This window comes from Apium graveolens, chromosome 2 (genome assembly GCF_009905375.1).
Source record: "Apium graveolens cultivar Ventura chromosome 2, ASM990537v1, whole genome shotgun sequence".
In the NCBI taxonomy this organism is placed as follows: Eukaryota; Viridiplantae; Streptophyta; class Magnoliopsida; order Apiales; family Apiaceae; genus Apium; species Apium graveolens.
In genome coordinates this window covers 149,807,728-149,829,679 of record NC_133648.1, presented here as the reverse complement: position 1 = coordinate 149,829,679, position 21,952 = coordinate 149,807,728, and the positions used below count along the sequence as shown (strand labels likewise).

The 21,952-nt window shown below is 34.4% G+C and overlaps 1 protein-coding gene across 1 annotated transcript; it reads left to right on the top strand.

The window, feature by feature from the left end:
• The first annotated feature begins 11,088 nt into the window (after positions 1-11,088).
• On the top strand, positions 11,089-13,681 carry LOC141694456 (uncharacterized). Its single transcript, XM_074499220.1, has 5 exons — positions 11,089-11,404; positions 11,524-11,776; positions 11,876-12,008; positions 12,090-12,182; positions 13,241-13,681. Exons 1-5 carry the CDS (start codon positions 11,089-11,091, stop codon positions 13,679-13,681), a joined length of 1,236 nt encoding a protein of 411 aa, XP_074355321.1.
• The last annotated feature ends 8,271 nt before the right edge of the window (positions 13,682-21,952 follow it).

Genomic DNA, 21,952 nt, shown 5'->3' with positions numbered 1-21,952 from the left:
CCATTCTAGAGTTTCCCGGGTCATTACCATCATCCTTTTTCTTCAGTGTCTTATCAGGTTTGCATTTGGACTTAATTACTTTCTCCCCCTTTTTGGCATCAGCAGATAAAAGAAGAGAGAGAAGCAATTCCACTAAGGATTGGATCTCATTGAGTTGAGATTGCTGAGAAGCTTGATTTTTCAAAATTTCATCAATCTGAGACTGTTGCTTCTCTTGGGTTTTCTCAATGTTGGTAATTTGGTCAAAGGAAGGTTTGAAAAACCTTTTCTTGTCCAGCTTGACAAGTGTATCTTGCTGCATTAAGGATTCTTGAATCTTGTCCACCTTGGCCTGAGTTACAGACTGTTGACCTTGAAGGTGCCTTGTAGTAAGTGCAGTAACTCTTAGCTGTGTCTTGAAATCTTCATTGACTAACAACTCATCAGCTTTTTCCAAATGATCAGCAAGAATCTTTTCAGTAGGAACAAAGGTAACTGAGTTCCACTCCTTAGTCCACTCCTGTCCTCTAGGAGTTTCACTCCAAGGTACTGGTGCTTCCCCTGTAACAAACTTTTTGACTATTTCAGCCTTTAAAGGAGCTTGCAGAGGTGCATGTCCAGAAGGACCAGCTGCATCAACATCTAAATTTGTAGCAGCAGCTTCACCAGTAACTTCATCATTAGCAGCATCAGAACTTACAGAGTCAACAGCTTCAGCATCTTCTGATACAAGAACAATATGAGAAGTTATGGAGGCTTCCACATCATCCTCTAAGGGCTGATCTCCAACTAAGTTCTGATCAACATCCATATTTTGATGCTCACCTAAAATCTGATATTCAGTATCTAGATGCAGAGAAGGTGTTGTAGGCAATTCTGGATGAAAATCAGCATCAGGAATTGGTGTTGCTGGTGGAGTGACTTGTGTTATTGGAGCTTCTAGATGCAAAACTTGAGGCACTTCCAAGTTATGAATGTCAATTTCATCACTTGGCCCCTGGGTATCAGCATTTATTGGAGATACCGGAGGTGTAGGAATGTGAGTGGATTCTGGCTCATGTAGTGGTGAGTGAGGAGTGGCATGAGGATTCGAATCAGCACTAGGAGAATTGTGAGCTTCAACAGGGTCTTGTGAGATCAGAGATTCCTGATCCCCTTCCTTAGCTGCTGCTTCCATTCCTTTACCAGAATCTTCAGGCCTTTTTGCCAATGTTTTGAATCTTTTAGCTTTTAAGGTGACTGTAGGAGCTTTATCATCAGAATTATGCTTTCTAAGCCTTTTTAGAGGCCTAGAACTCCCAATATCATCATCCTTCTGAGAAGAGACCTTCTCAGCTTCTTTAACAACAGGTTCTGTTACAGGAACCTGTTCCTCAGCATCTGATTCATCTTGCAGAATGAATCTCCTTCTCTTCTGTTGTGTCTGAGGTACTTTCTTAGTCCTCTTAGATTTGGAAGATGAAGGCGGCACTGTAGGGTCTGATGGTTGAGGTTGAGAAGTTTGTGGTGGTTGAGTAAAGGTGGTAGGTGCTGATGGATGAGGTTCAGATGGTTGAACATCAGGGTATATTGTAGTGTACTTAACAGGATCATAGGTTATTAAGGCTTGTTTGACAGATAAAGGAATTAAGAGGGGTCTTAACACAGCCTTCTTATTATCAGTAGATCAGTACTGTAGATAATAAGTCAGTAAAAGCTCTTTTAGTTATTCTGAATGATGAAATTAAGTCACCATAATTTTGGGGCTTATTATCACAACAGAAATTATAAATAAGCTGACAGAATCTAGCAAAATAAACAGTAGATCTATCTTCATTCATTCTGTCCCCAATAAAACCTAAAACAACATGTGCATAGTCAAAATCAGTTCGATTTATAAGCTGATTTGTTGGCTGAATATGGGAATTGCATCAAAATTGGAACATTTGTTTGTAAAAGCTTTAGTTATGCAATCAAAAAAGAAACTTCATTCCCTCCTTATGAAAGATCTCTTCAGCTGGCCCAACTTTTCCAATGTTCTTTCATATCCCAGACTGGCCATCATGTTTTGAAGAACTGGTTCGTCAACAGTAGAATAGACACAGTTCTCAGGTAGCTGCAGTGCTTGTCGAACCGTAGACAACGTCACAACAACTCATCCTCCCCAGATGAAAAAATAATGCTTGGGGACCCTTGAGCACCACCATCATCATACATACCGCTTCTCTAGAACTCCAGTACTTGAGGACCAGAAACTGCTCCGGGTTCAGTCAGAGCATACCCAAGAATGAAATGAAGTTCAGAGGGTGCTTCTGACTTGATAAGAATAGCAGAGAAGTTATTAGGAACAAACGTTGCTCCATCGAAGATTATGTCCTTGGGTGCCATGAGAATTTGTGAGAAAGAAAATTGCCTGTAAGGTGTTTGAGAAAATGTCTGTATGAAAAATCGTTAGTAGATGAGAGAGAATAGAAGTAAAGAGAGAGAGAGAGATAAAATATGAAAGTAAATAAAAGATTTTACAATCTTTTCTCTCTTTTACTTATACGCGGTAGAAAAAGTAACCGTTGAGACATCTGTCAGACATGCAGCAGTAAAAGATAATTAATGGGCATGGGTTTTCAGTAATCATTACTTATCACATGCAGTTTTTCAAGGAAAAAAAACCGTTCCACTTACCAAGTAATCCCATTAATCAAGGTAGTTCAGTTTTATTTTAAAATTTAAAACTGTTCCCACTTAATAAATTTTTTATCACCGCGTGACCAATATTCTGTAAAAATAACCAATGAGAGAGTGACCATCAATAAACCAAGTAAACAAAAAAACTTCCACGTCAGAGTCAGAACTTGATTTGTATCAGAGCTAAAAAGGTCATCAGAATATGGTTAGTATAAGGATTTAAAATGTTATCAGAATATCAAACGACTCAGAGACAAAATCTTGCATATATATAAAATTTCATTAATATATTGAGCAATTACATTTCATGAAATTTAAATTACATGCTGAAAAGTACAAGATTGTCCTAAGCTATAAATCCTAACATCAACAGCTTTTGTCCTAAGCTAAGAAGTGAGACAAAGCTGACGGTGAAGAGAAACAGGGAGCATAATTTATTTCTTCTTCCTACTCTCAACAAAAAGAATAGCAAGACGAATAATACGCTCCTGCTGTCGGAGAGCTTCCAGCCATTCCTCTTCCAGTCGCTCAAGATGGCGATGGTAGTCCATGTAGAAGAACAAGAGGTCTGAGAGGACCTCTTGGGAAACCGAGTCCCAAATTTCATCAGGAATGGAAGTAACATGCCATTCCTGCTGCCATTCTATATACCTCATATTGATAGTGAAGGTATCATAGTTCAGAACTAAGTTGTAATGAACCATGGTTGTGATGAGTGAAAAAGAAATGAGTTTGAGATTTTGAGAGAAAATGAGAGATGTGTTAGCTCTTCCTGAAAGTTGGGATTTGAAGGCAACAATTATAAGAGACAACTATAATCTTGAAGAAACAACTCTTGATGAAATTTATGGGATGCTCAAGACTCATGAACTTGAGATGGAACAAAGAAGCAAGAGGAAAGGAGGAAAGTCAAGGACAGTTGCTCTTAAGGCTGAAGAAGAATCCCCCAAGGCAGCTACCTCAAGGAAAGGCAAGGGAAAAGCGCTCATCACAAAGTCTGATTGAGTTCATCAAGTTCTAATAGTGATGATGACTCAAAAACTGAAAGCTTGCCTGAGATGGATGCCGATGAAAAGATGATGAAGCTGTGTGCTCTTACGGTGAAAGGAATCACAAGGATTGTATACAGGAAATTCAGAAAGGGAAAGAGGTTTTCCAGGAATGGTGCAAGTTCTGATAAGAAGAGTTTCAGAAAATCTGAAGGTAAAGGAGGGAAGTCTGACAAAGGAGATTACACAAATGTCAAATGCTACAACTGTGGTGATAAATGCCACATATCTCCTGACTGCAAGAAAGTGAAGAGTGAAAAAGGCAAGGCTCTTGTTACAAAGAAGAAAAGCTGGACAGACACTTCAAATTCTGAAAGTGAGGTGAACTATGCCTAGATGGCAAATGCTGATAGCAGTCCTGAAGCTGCTGAGTTAAAGGTACCTCAAACTACTTATGCCTTTCATACTGATGACATTAATGAGTTGAGAAGATGTCTTAAAACCATGTTCATTAGTTATAGAGATCAAACTTTAACATGTGAAAGATTAACTTCTGAAAATCTTGCTTGTAAAAAGAGGAATGATTATTTAGAAAAAGAGTTAGTCATGTTCCATCAAACTCAGAAAGATAGAGATGATGCTTTCTATGTTAGGGATGAAGTGCTTAAAATGAATGAATATCTAAAGACTGGGTTAGAAAAGGAAAGAGAGATTATCAGGACTTGGACTAACTCTGGCTGAACAACTCAGAATTTGTTAAGTAGTGGAAACTGGAAAGAGGGCTTAGGTTATGGAGATGATAAGAATGATAAAGGAACTGTAGAAGTTAAGCCTATAGTTGTTAAACAAAAGCCAAAGTTAAAACCTGTTAAGTTTGTAGCTGTAAAGTCTGATACTGAGAAATTGGGAGTTAAAGAGGAATTAATTTCTAACAAACTAAAACAAGAAAAGACAACTGGAATTAACGTAGGCTTAATGACAAAGAAGCAGCTTAAGCATAAGCTGAAAGATGTTAAAAATATAAACAAGGGAAAGTCACCTAGGAAAAATAGGAATGGAAATGAAGGTGTGAATAAAAGCAATGATTATAAGCCTGTTCCTAATGCTCCTAGAAAAACATGTCATAACTGTGGAAATTCTAACCATCTGGCCTCTTTTTGCAGGAAGAATAAGAACATAAACTCCTTACCTTCAAAATCAGGAGTTAAGAGTCAGTCTGTTAGATATAGGCCACAAAATCCTTATTTTCATTGTGGTAGTTTATGGCATTCCATTTATACTTGTAAGGAATATCATAGTTTTTACTATGATTATTATCAAATAAAACCTTCTTTAAAGAAAGGTAGCATTGTTCCTTCTAGTGTAAGTTCTGATACAAAGTCTGATAGTGTAAATGTTGATAAGAAAAATGTTAACATAAACTCTGATGCTAAATCCGCTGTAAATGTTAACAAACCTAATAAGGCCAAAGGATCCAAGCTAGTCTGGGTCCTTAAAACTAATCATTAGTGGTCTTTGTGATTGCAGGGCAACAGGAAAAACATCCTAGTTCTGGACAGTGGATGCTCAGGACATATGACTGGAAATAAAGCCCTGCTATCAGACTTTGTGGAGAAGGCTGGCCCAAGTGTTTCTTATGGAGATGGCAACATTGGAAAAACACTGGGATATGGAAATATCAATCTTGGGAATGTCATCATTAAAGAAGTAGCTCTGGTCTCAGGACTTAAACACAATCTGCTGAGTGTTAGTCAAATCTGTGACAGAGGTTATGATGTGGATTTCTTTGAAGAACACTTTGAAGTTGTAAGCAAATCTACAGGAAAAGTTGTTCTAAAAGGATACAGGCATGGTAACATTTATGAAGCCAAGCTTTCAACAAGTACTGATGGGTCTGCAATCTGTCTGTTGAGTAGAGCATCAATTGAAGAAAGATGGAATTGGCACAAGAAACTCTCTCATATAAATTTCAACAATATAAATGAACTAGTCAAGAAAGATCTTGTGAGAGGACTACCAAAATCAGTATTTGCTCCCGATGGCCTTTGTGATTCATGTCAGAAGGCTAAACAAAGAAAATCTTCATTCAAGAGCAAGACTGAATCATCAATTCTTGAGCCTTATCACCTACTTCATGTAGATCTATTTGGTCCAGTGAATGTCATGTCTATTGCAAAGAAGAAATATGTTATGGTCATAGTGGATGAGTTCACCAGATACACATCGGTGTATTTCTTGCACACAAAAAGTGAAACTGCATCTATCTTGATTGATCATGTCAAACAACTGGATAAATTGGTCAAAGATTCTGTGAAGATCATAAGAAGTGATAATGGAACTGAGTTCAAGAATTTGACAATGGAAGAGTTCTGCAAAGACCATGGAATCAAGCAGAAATTTTCTGCTCCTGGAATTCCATAGCAAAATGGAGTTGTTGAAAGAAAGAATAGAACTCTTATTGAAGCTGCACGAACTATGCTTGATGAAGCAAAGCTACCAACCTATTTTTGGGCTAAAGCTGTGTAGACTGCTTGTTTTACTCAGAATGCAACACTCATTAACAAGCATGGAAAGACACCATATGAGATAGTGAAGAAAAAGAAGCCAAATCTGAAGTATTTTCATGTATTTGGATGCAAGTGTTTTGTTCTTAAGACTCACCCTGAACAGCTATCCAAATTTGATTTAAAAGCTGATGAAGGAATTTTTGTTGGGTATCCACTTTCCACGAAAGCCTTCAGAGTCTACAATTTAAGAACAAGGGTTGTCATGGAATCTATCAATGTCTCCTTTGATGATAAGAAGATTACTGGACTTGAAATTTCAATGATCATGATCAGATGAGATTTCAAAATGAAGACTTAAATTCTGATAGTGAAAATCCTGACAGTCTAAATCCTGATACTGCAAACTCTGATGGATTAAACTCTGATGTTATTGAAACTGTGGTGACTACACCAAAGGAAGATGCACCTGTGCAGGGGGAGCATACTGAATATACAACCACATCTCAAGAAGCATCAGAACATACAATTGGCTCTTCAAGTTCTGATTCATCAAGTTCTGATAAGCCAAGTTCTGATAATTCTGAAAACTCAATTTCTGAAGGATCCAACTCAGAGAGTATAGTTTCAGGGGGGAGCATCAGAAAATGTTGATGAAGATAGCATGGATCATGGGGGAGCATCTAGTTCTAGAGAAAATCTTCCATCAGCAAGGAAGTGGACTAAATTACATACACCTGATTTAATTATTGGAAATCCTGATGCAGGTGTCAGAACTAGAACAGCTACTTCAAGTGAATGTCTTTATAATTCTTTTCTTTCTTAGAATGCACCAAATAAAGTGGAAGAAGCTCTTCAAGATGCTGATTGGGTGCAAGCAATGCAGGAAGAGTTAAATGAATTTGAAAGAAACAAAGTCTGGACCCTAGTGCCAAGACCAAAGAACAGATCTGTTGTTGGTACAAAGTGGGTGTTCAGAAATAAATCTGATAGTGATGGCATAATTACAAGGAATAAAGTAAGGCTGGTTGCAAAAGGATATTCTGAATAGGAGGGAATTGATTATGATGAAACATTTGCACCAGTTGCTAGATTGGAAGCCATAAGGATATTTTTATCTTATGCTGCTCACAAAAAGTTTACTATCTTTCAAATGGATGTGAAAAGTGCTTTTCTCAATGGAGAGTTGGAAGAGGAAGTATATGTTGAACAACCTCCAGGCTTGTAGATTCCAAATTTCCAAATCATGTCTACAGGCTTGATAAAGCACTTTATGGCCTTAAGCAAGCTCCAAGAGCATGGTATGAGACTTTAGCTCAGTTTCTTCTGGAAATTGGATTTAATAGAGGAACTATTGACAAAACTCTGTTCTACCTCAACCATGGAAAAGACTTACTTTTGGTTCAGATATATGTTAATGATATCATCTTTGGTTTTACAAATGACAAACTTTGCAAGAAGTTTGCCAAACTGATGCAGTCAAGATATCAAATGAGTATGATGGGGGAACTTAGCTATTTTCTGGGCCTTCAAGTCAAGCAGAATGAAGAAGGCATTTTTATTTGTCAAACCAAGTACACCAGAAATTTGCTGAAGAAATTTGGAATGCAAGATTCTTCAAGTGCATCCACTCCATTGGCCACTGCAACAAAATTGGATAAGGATACTGGTAAATCAGTAGATATTACTGATTACAGAGGTATGATTGACTCTCTACTCTATCTAACTGTAGTAGACCTGATATCATGCATGCTACCTGTCTTTGTGCAAGATTTCAAGCAGATCCAAGAGAACCTCACTTAACAGTTGTGAAAAGAATTTTCAAGTATCTTAAGGGAACCGCTGATCTAGGATTGTGGTATCCTAGAGAATCAGACTTTCAAGTAATAGGTTACTCAGACGCAGATTTTGCAGGGTGCAAAATTGACAGGAAAAGCACAAGTGGAAGCTGCCAATTTCTTGGAGGCAGATTGGTTTCTTGGTTTAGCAAGAAACAAAAGTCAATTTCCACATCAACTGCAGAAGCAGAGTACATTGCTGCAGGAAGCTGTTGTGCACAAATTCTTTGGATGAAAAAATCAGTTACTGGATTATGGGTTAACATATTTTAAAATCCCTATTTACTATGATAATCAAAGTGCTATTGCTATGACAGGTAATTCAGTTCAACACTCAATGACAAAGCACATCAGCATAAGGTACCACTTCATAAGGGAACATGTGGATGAAGGTACAGTGGAATTGCACTTTGTTCCAACAGATCAATAACTAGCAGATATCTTCACAAAACCACTGTGTGAAGCTAATTTTACAAGATTGGTAAATGAACTTGGAATGGTTTCAGGTTCTTTCTCTAAATCTGCTTAGTTTTTGTTCTGATGCATCAAACTTTATGATCAGTATTTACAGATATTATCATCTTTGTGTATTATGTGCTTAATTGAAAATTGCTTAAGTACTGATTGTTGTCTGATGTGAATTTCTAAACTCTGATAGTGATATGAATGTTTATGTGATTATTCAATCTAATGAGGATAAATATGCTAGATGTTGACCTAGTAGTCTTTAATATACTAACAAATCCCATGTTTGAAGTAATTGTTTATGTGGAAATCTGTTGACACAAGCAAATTCTGATATTGAGCTTAGTTAAGTTTACTTTGTCTATCTTATCACTAAGTCAAAAACTAGAATAATGCTTCTCATATGTTAAGTTCTGATGTTAGTAAATCTGGTGAATGTACTAAGTGCTGATAAGCCTCACTTATCAAAAAAAAAGGAAAAGAAAAAGAAATAAAAATCAGGTACTCCTTTGAGATCTAGAGTAAAAACTGTGGAAGGGAAGACCCAAGTGCATTGCTGGTATTAAGTAATATGCATCAGAAAAGCAAAAATAAATATTTTTCTTGGTGACTTTTCACACTCTATGATTACTGGAGAAATACTCTGATAATAGCATAAATTCTGATAAGCAGTCGTGACTCACTTACACTGAGAAGCCACTGTAAAATGGAATTTCAAAAGATGCATAAAATAAGTACAAAACAGTTGAGGTGGACTCATGCATGAACTCATTCTAAAGTAGACTTCAGAATCATGACAAATTTTGAGCAAAGTTCTTAGTTATGCCTTATTTCTAAGATGTACTGAAGTGAATCAGACTTTAATCTTTATCTGAAATTTAGCTTACTGCACACACATACACTCCATATGAATGATGAAAATTAATGTGGTGATAATTGTTGTTTTAGATGAACGTTTAAGTGTCAGTTACATAAATTCTGAGGACAAGTTATGATGAAAGTTCTGATGATTAAGTTCTGAGGAAACGAAATCAGAATTTGTGTGAAGAATTACAGATATAGGCATTCACTTTTCGAGTTAAGAAATCATGTTCTGATGACTGTTAAGTTCTGATATAAGTCTAAGTTCTGATATTAAACTCTGATTCTTTACTTGACTTATTTGTGGTTAAAATCTGAAACAGTCTTATTTAAAATCAGAATATGTTTGGGTGAGATATTAACAGTCAATATAATTTGGGTTAGTGGTACACGTCTATGCACAGTAACCAGGAATTTAAGATTAGAATCTTCAAGATCATACTCCTTATCAACTAGTGACAAATCATTCAAGAGTTTGAAAAATCTGTCATATAAATCAGTCAATGACTCATTAGGCTTTGAGTCAAAGTGTTCATACTCCTGAGTGAGTATTGTCTTCTTGTTCTTCTTAATCGAATCAGTTCCTTGACACCTTGTTTCCAAGGCATCCCATATCTCCTTTGTAGTCTTGCAGTTAATTACCCTGTTTGACATTACATTATCAATGGCACTGTGCAGCAAGTGTCGTACCTTAGCATCCTTAGCAATTGATGCGATATCTTCAGCAGTGTAATCACTCTTCTCCTTTGGTACAGACTTTGCTGCTTCACCTGCAACTACAACAGCGAGCTTTGTTGGCTTGTGAGGTCCTTCATTGATTCTGTCAAGATATTATGGATCTGTAGCTTCCAGAAACATAGTCATCCTCACCTTCCATATGGGATATTCAGATGGTTTCAGTATGGGAACTCTAATAGCCTCATATCGACTATGGATTTGAGTCTTTGGGGGTTCTTCAGTTTTGGTGGGCTTGGTTGGAGTTTCTGCTTCAGACATGATTGTTTTTGGATCTTAAACTGTTTGTGTATTAACAGATAGGCTCTGATACCACTTGTTAGGTCACACACAATGTAGAAGGGGGTTGAATACAGTGTATAGCACAATCAAATCGAATTCAAAGAACACAAGTAACAGAAAACAAACTTTATTAAACTCTGTTACAATGTAGAACTGTCCTCTCTTAGTGATGAAATATCACGAGAGCTGCTAGGGTTACAATGAATAATATTCTCGATAATGATAACACATATAGTGTAAACCCTATGTCTGTGTTTATATATCACACAGTTACAAGATAATCACTAATTGATATGGAATATAATTTTGCTTCCTAAAATATATCAATCAGTTATCTTTTCTTCCAAGTATTCCATTCTTCACAGAATTCCTTCTTCATGCATATCTCTTCTTACGTTTGTCTTGATTTTATTTCCTTTCAATCAGCCGTCTTCCTTATCTGAAAGTATCCTTTAAGTCCTGATATTATCTCCTGATAAATATCTCCTGAACCTTAAGTACTGATAACTTAAGTTCTGACTTCAGTATAAGTGCTGATTTCAGTTAAGTATTGATTTGTCCTGTTTAAGTAAGATCTGAAAACTAAACATAAATCATATTAGACATGACATTATCAAATATATCTAACAAGGTTTGACACCACATCTTGGAGGTCGTTTATGGCAGCAATATATTGTAGATGCTTTCACCGCAATTGAGTAGTATAGATTGGACTGAATTAGAGAGCATCAAACTACTATAAGATCTGATCTTTACCATAATATCAGAGATGCAATGCAAAAGGGAGATAGAAATCCATCCAATATTGGTAAAGCAATCATTATTCCCGCTTTATTCACCGGAAGTAAGCGCTATATGACTCAGTATTTTAAAGACTCATTAGAAATATGTCGAACTTTAGGACATCCTTCATTATTCCGTACTATGACCACTAATACAAAATGGCCCGAAATTCAGTGCATGTTAAAACATATGCCTGGTGTTGATGTTGCTGATGCACCTGATGTTGTAGCCAGAGTCTTTAAAATGAAGGTTGATCAACTTATAGATATGATTAAAAAGAAAAATTGTTTTGGCAGATATATAGGAGGTATAATTTTCGCTAAGTTTTTTTATACTCACACAATTATTCCTAAATTGTTCTATCAAAATGCACTTTTAGTATATATTTTGTCTGGTACTAACCGTTTTTCTACAATATTTCCATAGTGATGCATGTAATTGAATTTCAGAAGCGTGGATTGCCTCACGCTCATATATTAATTTGGTTGCACCCCGACGATAGACCTAAAACAACTGAGCAAATTGATAAAATGATATCGGCTGAAATTCCTGATCCAACAATTGATCCAGTTGGATATAATGCCGTGAACATTTATATGATCCACGGACCATGTGGTTCTGAATATACTAAATCTCCATGCATGGTCAAAGGCAACTATATAAAGCATTTTCCTAAGCGGTATTTTCATTAAGATCCTTAAATTATAAATACTTTACTTTGTTAATACCTCCAGTTTATTACCAGATTTTTTACAATTTTAAATATGTTTTTTTACAGGTATAACTCTCATACATTTTTTGATGAGTATGGATTCCCCATATATAAAAGAAGGAGGACTGGAATTACCATTAACAAGAAGGGGGTCAATCTTGATAATCGCTTTGTTGTCCCATTCAATCACGGTCTTTTGGTGCATTTTCAATGTCACATGAATCTGGAAATTTGCAATAATTCAAGATCATTAAAGTACCTTTTCAAATACTGTCTAAAGGGTCATGACATGGCAACAATGTGTTTGAGGAAAACACGTACAGGTACTTCTGCAACAATCCCAAAAAAAGCACCAAAAGATCCGAATGATGAGGTAAAACATTATTTGGATGGGAGATATGTTTGCGCATCATAAGCATCTTGGAGGATATTTGCTTTTGACATTCATTCTCGTTGGCCATCGGTAGAGAGGTTACCGATACATTTACTAGGCGAGAAGCATGTTTCGTTTAAGGCTAGAGATGTTTTGGAGGATGTTTGCGACAAGGCAATATAAAAAAAACCAAGTTAGAAGCATGGTTTGATGCAAATCAGACTTTCCCAAATGCGAGGAATTATAGTTATTCTGAATTTCCAAATAAATTTACTTGGCATCCTCTACCTGGTATCTGGAAAGAAAGGAAAATAGGAGATGTTATTGGGAGACTCTCTGAAGTGCATTCATCAAGTGGTGAACTATTATATCTCCGCATGCTGATACTTAGGAAGAAAGGTTCCTGGTCTTTTGAAGATCTTAAAAATGTTAATGGACACATCCACGAAACATTCAAGGAAGCATGTGCGGCCCTTGGTCTTCTATAAAATGATAACCAATGGCATGAAGCAATTGCCGAGAACTCCCATAAATCATTGCCTCCACAGTTACGTGCAATGTTTGTCAATATTTTGGCATATAGTCCTATTTCCGATCCACTTAGACTTTGGGAAGCTAATTGGCAATGTATGTCAGACGATATTCTCATCATCAGGTGTCATATGCTTAATGATCCTCATCTATACCTATCAGACGAAGATTTGAAGAATTATACACTTGCTGGTTTATATCTCATTATCATACTACCTGAATAATTAACATAATTCTGTTTTAGATATTATATGTAGTATACTTTTAAACTAACATAACACTTCATATATATTTTTGCCCGCAGAAATTGAAAAATTGTTTAATGACATCGGGAAGAGTTTGAAGGACTACGCGACAATGCCATTTCCAAGTGAATTTTATTTTAGCAATGCTGTTAAAAGACTACTCCAAGAAGAAACTTCATATGATAAGAAGAACTGAAAATTTTGCATGAAAAGAATCATGGAATGCTCAACCCTGAACAGAAGAACATTTATGATTCTATCATACAAAATGTTTATAATAAGGTAGGTCGTGTTTTCTTTATATATGGAAGTGGAGGATACGGCAAGACATTTCTGTGGCAGACATTATGTTGTCGCCTTCGTTCAGAAGGAAAGATTGTGCTTCCTGTTGCCTCATGTGGAATAGCAGCCGTATTGTTTCCTGGTGGTAGAACTGCACATTCAAGATTCCATATTCCTTTGAAACTTGATCAGGACAGTACAACCGGAATCAGACATGGAACCAATATTGCAGAATTAATCCAACAAACTGATTCGATCATTTGGGATGAAGCGCCAATACAACATCGTCATGCCTTTGAATCTGTTGACCGTTCTTTAAGGGATATAATGTCTGTTAGTGACAAAAGGAGAGCAAAGAAGCCATTTGGTGGTATCACAGTAGTTTTTGGCGGAGATTATAGACAGATTTTACCTGTGATTTCAAAGGCATCCAGAGCTTAAGTAGTAGGTTCCACCCTCAATAAATCAAAGATTTGGGAATTTTGCCAAGTATTTTTACTTAAGCAAAATATGCGGCTTCATGCAGGAAATACAGAAATGGAGAATAAGGTTATAGCGGATTTCATTAAATGGCAGCTTTTAGTTGGCGATGGTAAAGTTGAGAACTTTAGTCCTGATGAAGACACTGGTGAAATGCTAATAAAGATTTCAAATCAATATGTTGTTCATACCACGCAAAATCCTATTGAAAGTCTTTTTGAAATTACTTACCCGGATTTTCTAAGAAACATGTCTTCACATTCTTATCTAAGATCAAGAGCTATCCTAACACCAACTAATGTTGTGGTGGACGACATTAATAACAGCATTCTTGAGAAAATTCCTAGAACTCTACACACATATCTTAGTCAGGATTCAATTGACGATGCTGGTGATGAAGATAATGAATTCAGATCAGCATTTCCAGTAGAGTACCTAAACTCATTAAATATGCCTTGCATTCCTAAGCACGAGTTAAGCATCAAGGTTGGCGTCGTTGTCATGCTTATGAGAAATTTAAACCAAATTATGGGATTGTGTAACGGCACGCGAATGATTGTAACATCCTGCAAGAAGAATAGTATTGAGTATGAAATATTATGCGGATCCCATGTTGGCTCAAAAAATTTGATCCCGAGGATAGAGATGATTCCAACAGATACCAGCTGGCCTTTTGAGTTTAAAAGAATTCAGTTCCCACTCCAGATTTGTTATGCAATGACAATTAATAAGAGCCAGGTCCAATCACTTGATACGGTTGGTCTATACCTTCCTAGAGGAGTGTTTTCTCATGGCCATGTCTACGTTTCCATCTCAAGAGTTACAAGACCAGAAGGTCTCCACATTCTCATCGACAGTGATGATGGTACCACCACACATATTACATCAAATGTAGTGTATAAAGAAGTATTTTACAACCTACCAAGCATAAATGATGAGAATGTATCAGATTAGTTATTTGTATTGCACATTTATAATCCTAACTAAGTTACTCATCATTTTATTATAATTGGTAGTTTGCGAAATTATTGTTATTAAATTAAAATTATATCAGGTCATATTGGTTATTGATGCTCATATGCGAAGTAAAAGGCAGATTCTTGAATAGTTTTTTATGCATATCAAATTCTCAATATAATTAGATGTGATATGTTTTATATTGATAAGGAGACATTATGATAATCAGAGAAGATTATGGGATAACAACAATATCTATCAGATAACTAACTCATATTTAAATATTTGTTTAATATCACGTTTATGTTACTAATTGATCTTCTATTTTAACACAATCTTTTTTTCCATGCTAATATTAGTGTAAGCTGTTAAGGATCATCATACAACTCTAATAGATATCTATTGATTGAGATTTTCATGGACTAATTATCAGCCTATCACCTTAACTATAAAGATAGTGTATATCTTTATTAAAAATACAGTCGATTGTCTTAAACGCTCCACACATTCGGATTTTTTTTGCTATATATCCAACTCACAAACTAATTTCAAAGTTCATATGGCAGAACATCCAAGTATAATTCCAATTCATTACCTCTTTGTTGATATGAACATTTAACATACTCCTTTTTTGATAACATCTATTAACTTTTTCATTACTTAGATATGCAGGACCATCATCATTTATCCAATCTGGATGGTAATCATACTGCTTGGACTTTGAAGATCTGTGTGACAAGAATGTGGGTATCAACTAATCGACAAGGTTTTTTAGTCAGGCACAATCTTATTCTATTGGACTGTGAGGTTTGATTGAATAACTATATGACTAATACCACATCTATAATTGTGTTTTCTAGCCTCTATCCTAAGATTTTCTTTTTTGCAGAATTATCACATACTTGCAATTGTTCCACCAGCTCTTTGGAATTTGTTTGCCTTTATCATTAATCCTGGCATATTGTTACGTATCAGAAATGTTCAGGTTCTTCCAACTGTTGGGTTTTTTAGGCCTGTACGTTCTGTAAATTACATCATGTTTCTTCCCATCACTGTGGTGGTGTTGGAACCTGAGGAAATTTTGAGTATATCGTGCCATAAATTTGATTTGGTTCATGTGACGCTCCTATATAATTCTCTTCATTGTTCTGCTCTCGATGAGCTTCCTATTTATTCCACTGGTATTGCGTATTAAATTTTAGAACAAATCACTTACAATTTGTTGTTTTTAACTTTAAGTTTATTGTTGTAGATGTTATTGGAATTGTTGAACTCCTTTAACCAGTACAATCTATTATGACAAGATTTGGTGAAAAGGAAGTGTTACGCTTTAGAATTTCAGATGGCGTGTAAGACTCTTCAATAAATTTTTTGACAATTATAAAAATACTACGCCCTCCTCCAAATTTCATATTTTACGTATTAACACTATTGAACATCCATAAGTGTTTGACGTTTTAATATATTCATTTTAGGAGGGCCATCCAAGTATGTTTTAGCGGATCTTTGGCAACAAATTTTGAATCATTGTACCAAGTTACTGAAATTGAACCCAAAATTGTGATTCTAGCATCTGTTAGAGTCTTTATGTATCGAGGTTAATGTCTTATTTTTTATATTAAAAACCTTTAAAATTGTAAGCCTTCTCATAAGTTATAGAATTTCTTCTAGCTCTTAAATAATATATATTTTTCGCTCTTAAAAACAGGAAGAGCGCAGATCAGCAATATTCCGTCAACAAAGCTTTTTGTCAATCTTGATTATCCTGATGTCTTTTATTTGAGGTAGAGGTAACTAAATATAAATTATATATTTTTGATTTTTACATCATTTTTTCATATATACGCTTATAATTTTTACATACTTTGCAATATAGATTGATGGACATTTGACAAATCCAAATTTGACGATGTAGAACCATTCCCGTCAACGAAGCTTAAAGACATTTTATTTTTACTGCATTTCTATTAAATTGATGAGACATGTCGTTTTTCAATTGTTGGAATACTGATAAACTTCCTGATTCAACCGCATTGTCGTATTTGTTTTTATTAAACTTATTTACCACGCTATGGATTATTTTATAATTTCTGTGTCAAACATAATTCTCTCAGTATTTGTCTTTATTAAATGTTGGAACAATTTTGATCACATTATCTCAACTCAACAATTTAAATAAATACATTAATTTAATATGTATATTCTAAAGTTCTGAAAAAAGATGTTATAATTCCATTTCAAAAGAATCAAACAGATTCTGGTATAAATATTCATATCATTTTCATATCTTATGCATATTTTTAAATGAATTAGAGAAACCGACTGAGTTATGAACAAAAATATACAAGTTGATAAAAATGGAATTAATAACACTTTTATTGTGATGATTGGATTAATTTAATTGATTAACCTTAATTAGCTAATTAACTCAAAATTTAAAATATAATATTCCGTTACATCTAAATTGTACTTATATATTTAAGAATTATATTGAATAGATAGGAAGATAATTGATGATTAATGAGATAATCATTCATGATTATATTGTTGTCGGTCTTTATCGTACATATTTAAAAAAGTATCAATTAACATCAACTTACCAGATTGAATAAGATAATTGATGAATAATTAGAGAATCAATCAGGACCATATTGTTGGCAGTCTTTATCATACAGTTAAAATAGAGTATCAATTAGCATCAATTTACCAGTTTAAATAGTAATCATAACCTATCAAGTTGCATATATCATTTGCAAATGCATTTAAATTTCATGCCTTGAGATAAACATCAAACATACTCTGACACTAAAAATAAAACTTTAGGTTTCCTCTCAATTTGTTCTCTCTAAAAACATCATCGATTGGTAGGAATTGATCTAATATGTTAACTTTATTTCTTCATCGTGCATGCTGTCAATTTTTGTTAATATTTTGTAGGCTTTAATTCCTCAATTGTTAATGCTTGACACTTTGTTTAATTGACTTGAATAAAAGCTTCAATGGAGTCTGCAGTATTCAATCTTATTAAACACCTTGATCAATCGACTACCAATTGGAAGATTAAGGCTATAGTAACTAGGATGTGGACCAGCGTTAGCTCTGAGAATGGATCAGTCAAAGGATATAATGTCATTGTGCTTGATGATGATGTAAGTCTTATGTTCTAAAATTTTATTATGGTATTACGTAAAATCCTACCTTCTTTTGTATGCCAAATGTAACATCCTTTTTTTTTAGAATAATCATGTCCATGCATTTGCTTATCCCAATATTTGGAATGGATTCAAAACTCCGGTGATTGAAGGAGGCGTTTATGTTTTTGACCAATTTTTTGTGAAAGATGTTGTCGGTAATCTGAAGCATGTACAAGCTGATATCTACATTAGATTTTCATAATATACTACGGTCACCGCTGTTGAAGACGATGGCATGATTCCTGCCTACAAATTCGAATTTCTGGATTTAGGTGATCTTTTTGCTGAGGCCAGCAAATATCAGCCACAACAACAGCTTGAATTTGCTATAGGTGACCTTAATATAATACTCTCTTGGTTCAGATTATTAGTTTTTTAAAATGCGTACCATAATATTTCACTATATTTTATCTTTCACTAAATTAAATATATTGCTCTGTTTAATTTAGATGTAATTGGAGTTATTGAGGATTTTGAACCTCTAACGAAACTTGACACAAAATTTGGCATGCGAGACATTATCAAATTCAGGATTTGTGATTCCAGGTTTGTCGAATGTTTTAATATTTATCCTGTAATTTTAATTATTTTCTGAGTCCGCCTCTAATGTGGAAGTTTTATATCCTAGAATATATGTTCATTTTTCAATATAGTAATCAACATAAAGTCAGTGTTTGGGGATATCTTGTTGTGTTGGCCAATAATATTTATACTAAGAAACTTCAGTCTCCGGTCATTACAATAATAACGAGCACAAAAGTTACAACTTTCATGAGTAAATTCTCTTTAACTACTTAGTATAAATGACCTTGACATTATACAACAATTTCCTGAACTATATTGCTTTGATTTAGATACTGTGCAGATTGGTACTTTGCCATCTTCAAAATTGTACCTCAACCTAGATGATGAATCTGTGACTGATATGAGGATGAGGTACTACGATTAAGAATTATAATAATTACATAATTACAACACATTGTGCATGTTTAATAACAGTTGATAGGAGGCTGAGTTAATAAACATCAATGTTTACCTTTGTTGGTTGAAGGAGGAGGGATATTTGTCAAAGAGAGAAAAATATCTTAAGGCGGCAAAATCTGAATTTGTTCAAACCTTTATGGAAAGAATGACATTAAAGGATCTCAATGAAAAGCTGACATATGATGACTTGAAGGTTTTATAACCTTTATAAAATTTGCACGACACAACCATATTGAATATGATTTATTTTTAAATCTGAACTTTTTTCACTTCAAACAGAAAAGGATATACACCACGTTCTCAGTTGTTAAGGTGGATGAGGATGTAGAATGGTGGTTTTACAGTTATAACAAATGTCAACAAGAGGTTGAGCGGCTTGACAGGAGATTTCGATGTAATAATTGCCCTCGCATAATTCCGGTTGCCCCTAAAAGGTAGAACAAATTAGAGTTATATCAAAAATTTATTATGCTTTACTCTGTATTAAAGTCAACTTTCAATACTTATCACATAATTCCTTATAAATTCAGGTTTCATATCATGGTCCTTGCCGAAGATGATACATTTTCATGTAATGTTATGCTCATGGACCGAGCTGCTAGAAGGATTGTTGGCACAAGTGCAGCAAAAGCGTATAATGATTTTGAGAAGGTATAAATTCATTACAACAAAGCAGATCCAATGTAATGTTCTAAATTATCAATTAAAGTGTTTAATAATTATTACATTATCTCAGGCTCCTAAAGAAGGTCTTCCTCAAGTACTTAAAGATTTGGTTGGAAAGGAAGTCACTGTCATTATTCAGTTGAACAAAGCAAATGTAACTGAGGATAGTACCATATTTGATACAAATGACATATTTGACACGACTATGCGGAGTCCAAGTCCATCTGAATCTGCACATATATCAGAATCTTCCTTCATCAACTTTTTCGTTAATGTAAGTTTGGTTTTTATATGTTATAATACTCAAACAATTATAATTTTATAACTTTTAGTCTTCCAACAAATCTTTATAACGCGTAATTGTTTTTGTGTTAGTCTGTCGATCTTGATGCCATTGATCATACTCCAGGCTCTGCAAAATCAGTTACCAAAAAAATTAAAAAGGTAAGATACATTTATGCATTGTATTTTGTTTTTTTTGCATTAAATCACTTACAACCCGTTCATTAATTATCCTCATAAGTTGTAAGATAAGTTGTTTTTCTACGTTAAATTTAAAGGATTACATATTGGTTTTGGTTCTTGACGGAAGTCTGAGTTACATTACAATTTGATATGAATTGATTGGTATAAAGATATTAATAAGTACCTATATTCTATAAGTTTTTTCTGTTGTTTTGGTCATATTCTAAGAATTTTAAATTTGATAAAATTTACTGGAGAGGTAATACAGCAGTTTATCACTCAATTATTTTGCTTGATGTTATGTACGAAAGCTGGATTGAATTGGTGTTTAGCATTTCTGAATTTCGTTTTAAATAATGACCATTATCAAGTTGTCATCATCATATTCTATCTTTCATAACTTTGTTTTCCGGAATTGATGCAAATGAATTTTGCAGATTGGACAAGTTGTACGTACTATGATCCACTTTATTTCAATTTCTAGAATTTCTATAATAATTTCCTTCAATACTTTATATCATTATTAAGGATTGCTTCATATATTTATCTTGTAATCCGGTACTTAGATTCCTGTTTTTAGTTTTCTTTAATTCTACCTGTTGTACAAATTATTAAAATTAAGATATAAAAGATTGACTAATTATTTATACTCCACAAGTACTCAATCAAACTTTTCGATGATAACATTTTAACGCTATAGTTTTTCGAGAGTTATGAATAAATGTTTTATTTACTACATGAACTCAATAGAAATTTAATTTGAACGGTACGGAAGACAATAAAATTTAGATGCATAATCCAAATTTAAACCAATAAAATCCATAAGATTAATACATCATCTTTCAGACACAAAGTACTCGATCACATTCATCTACTTGATGAAACACAATATTCGATAACTATATCGAATATTAAGTTTTCTTGATGAAAAGTAAAAACCAAGGTATCGTCTTTTTCCAGCTCATTATCTGTAGTAAATTGTTTCCATCCAGCGGAGAATCGAGGCAATCCAGTGGAACATACTACCTTAACATTCCATGTTAGAAGCCCCTTCCTCAAGGTTATATTTTCACCATTTATCCATCTCCTACCATTTGGTTGTATAGCTGTTGAGATATACTGCAAAAAAAATATCATTTTTGAATTAATTAGCCACAACATTTGTGAAAATATTGTAGGTGAATTGAAGGATTAGTGTAACAATACCTCTCCATGACATGTGTTGTTCACATTTGAAGTTGTCAGCGTTGCGGTGAACTGCATCGCCATTACTTGATCATTTTCCTCATCAATTACACCCTCTTCTACAACATCTTTTGTTGCTCCTTCAATATCCATATCAAAGATTTCTTCTTCTTCCTGCATTCCTGCTTCAGGAATTTCTGTAGCATCATTAGCCTCTTCTTTAATATTTATGTCAACAATCTGTTCTATTTCCGCAATTCCACCTTCAAGCTCTTCATTCATCTGCAGACAACTAAGAAAATGTATTAAGATGAAAATTTTCATAAATAGCTTCTCCATTATTAGCGAATGAGTGCATTGCTTCAATAAGTCTTAACATTTTAACAAGAATATTATATGACTAATATTTGGTATACTAATTACCAGACAAATTAAATGATATGCAGTACTTAAAGTATTACCATTTCTTGATGAACATCTGACAGGTAATTTTTCAATTTTTGAACTATCAAAAATGACAGTGTCAAAATTCCTAGATCCTCTGTAGGTAAGCAACATAAAATCCTTCCTCTCGAATATTTTGTCATTGACTAGCTCCAGTAGATCAGAAATCTTCCCAGTAGATTCAGAGTACTGACAATTGTATATCATTCAATTCTTTAACATCAACTGTACTTTGACAGGTATTAACTGTCCAAAAGAGGTGTGAAACTTTTCTGGTATGGTCTGTCACAAGCATCTACTCAGAATATGGTTGATCTATCAAATCATTCTGAAACTC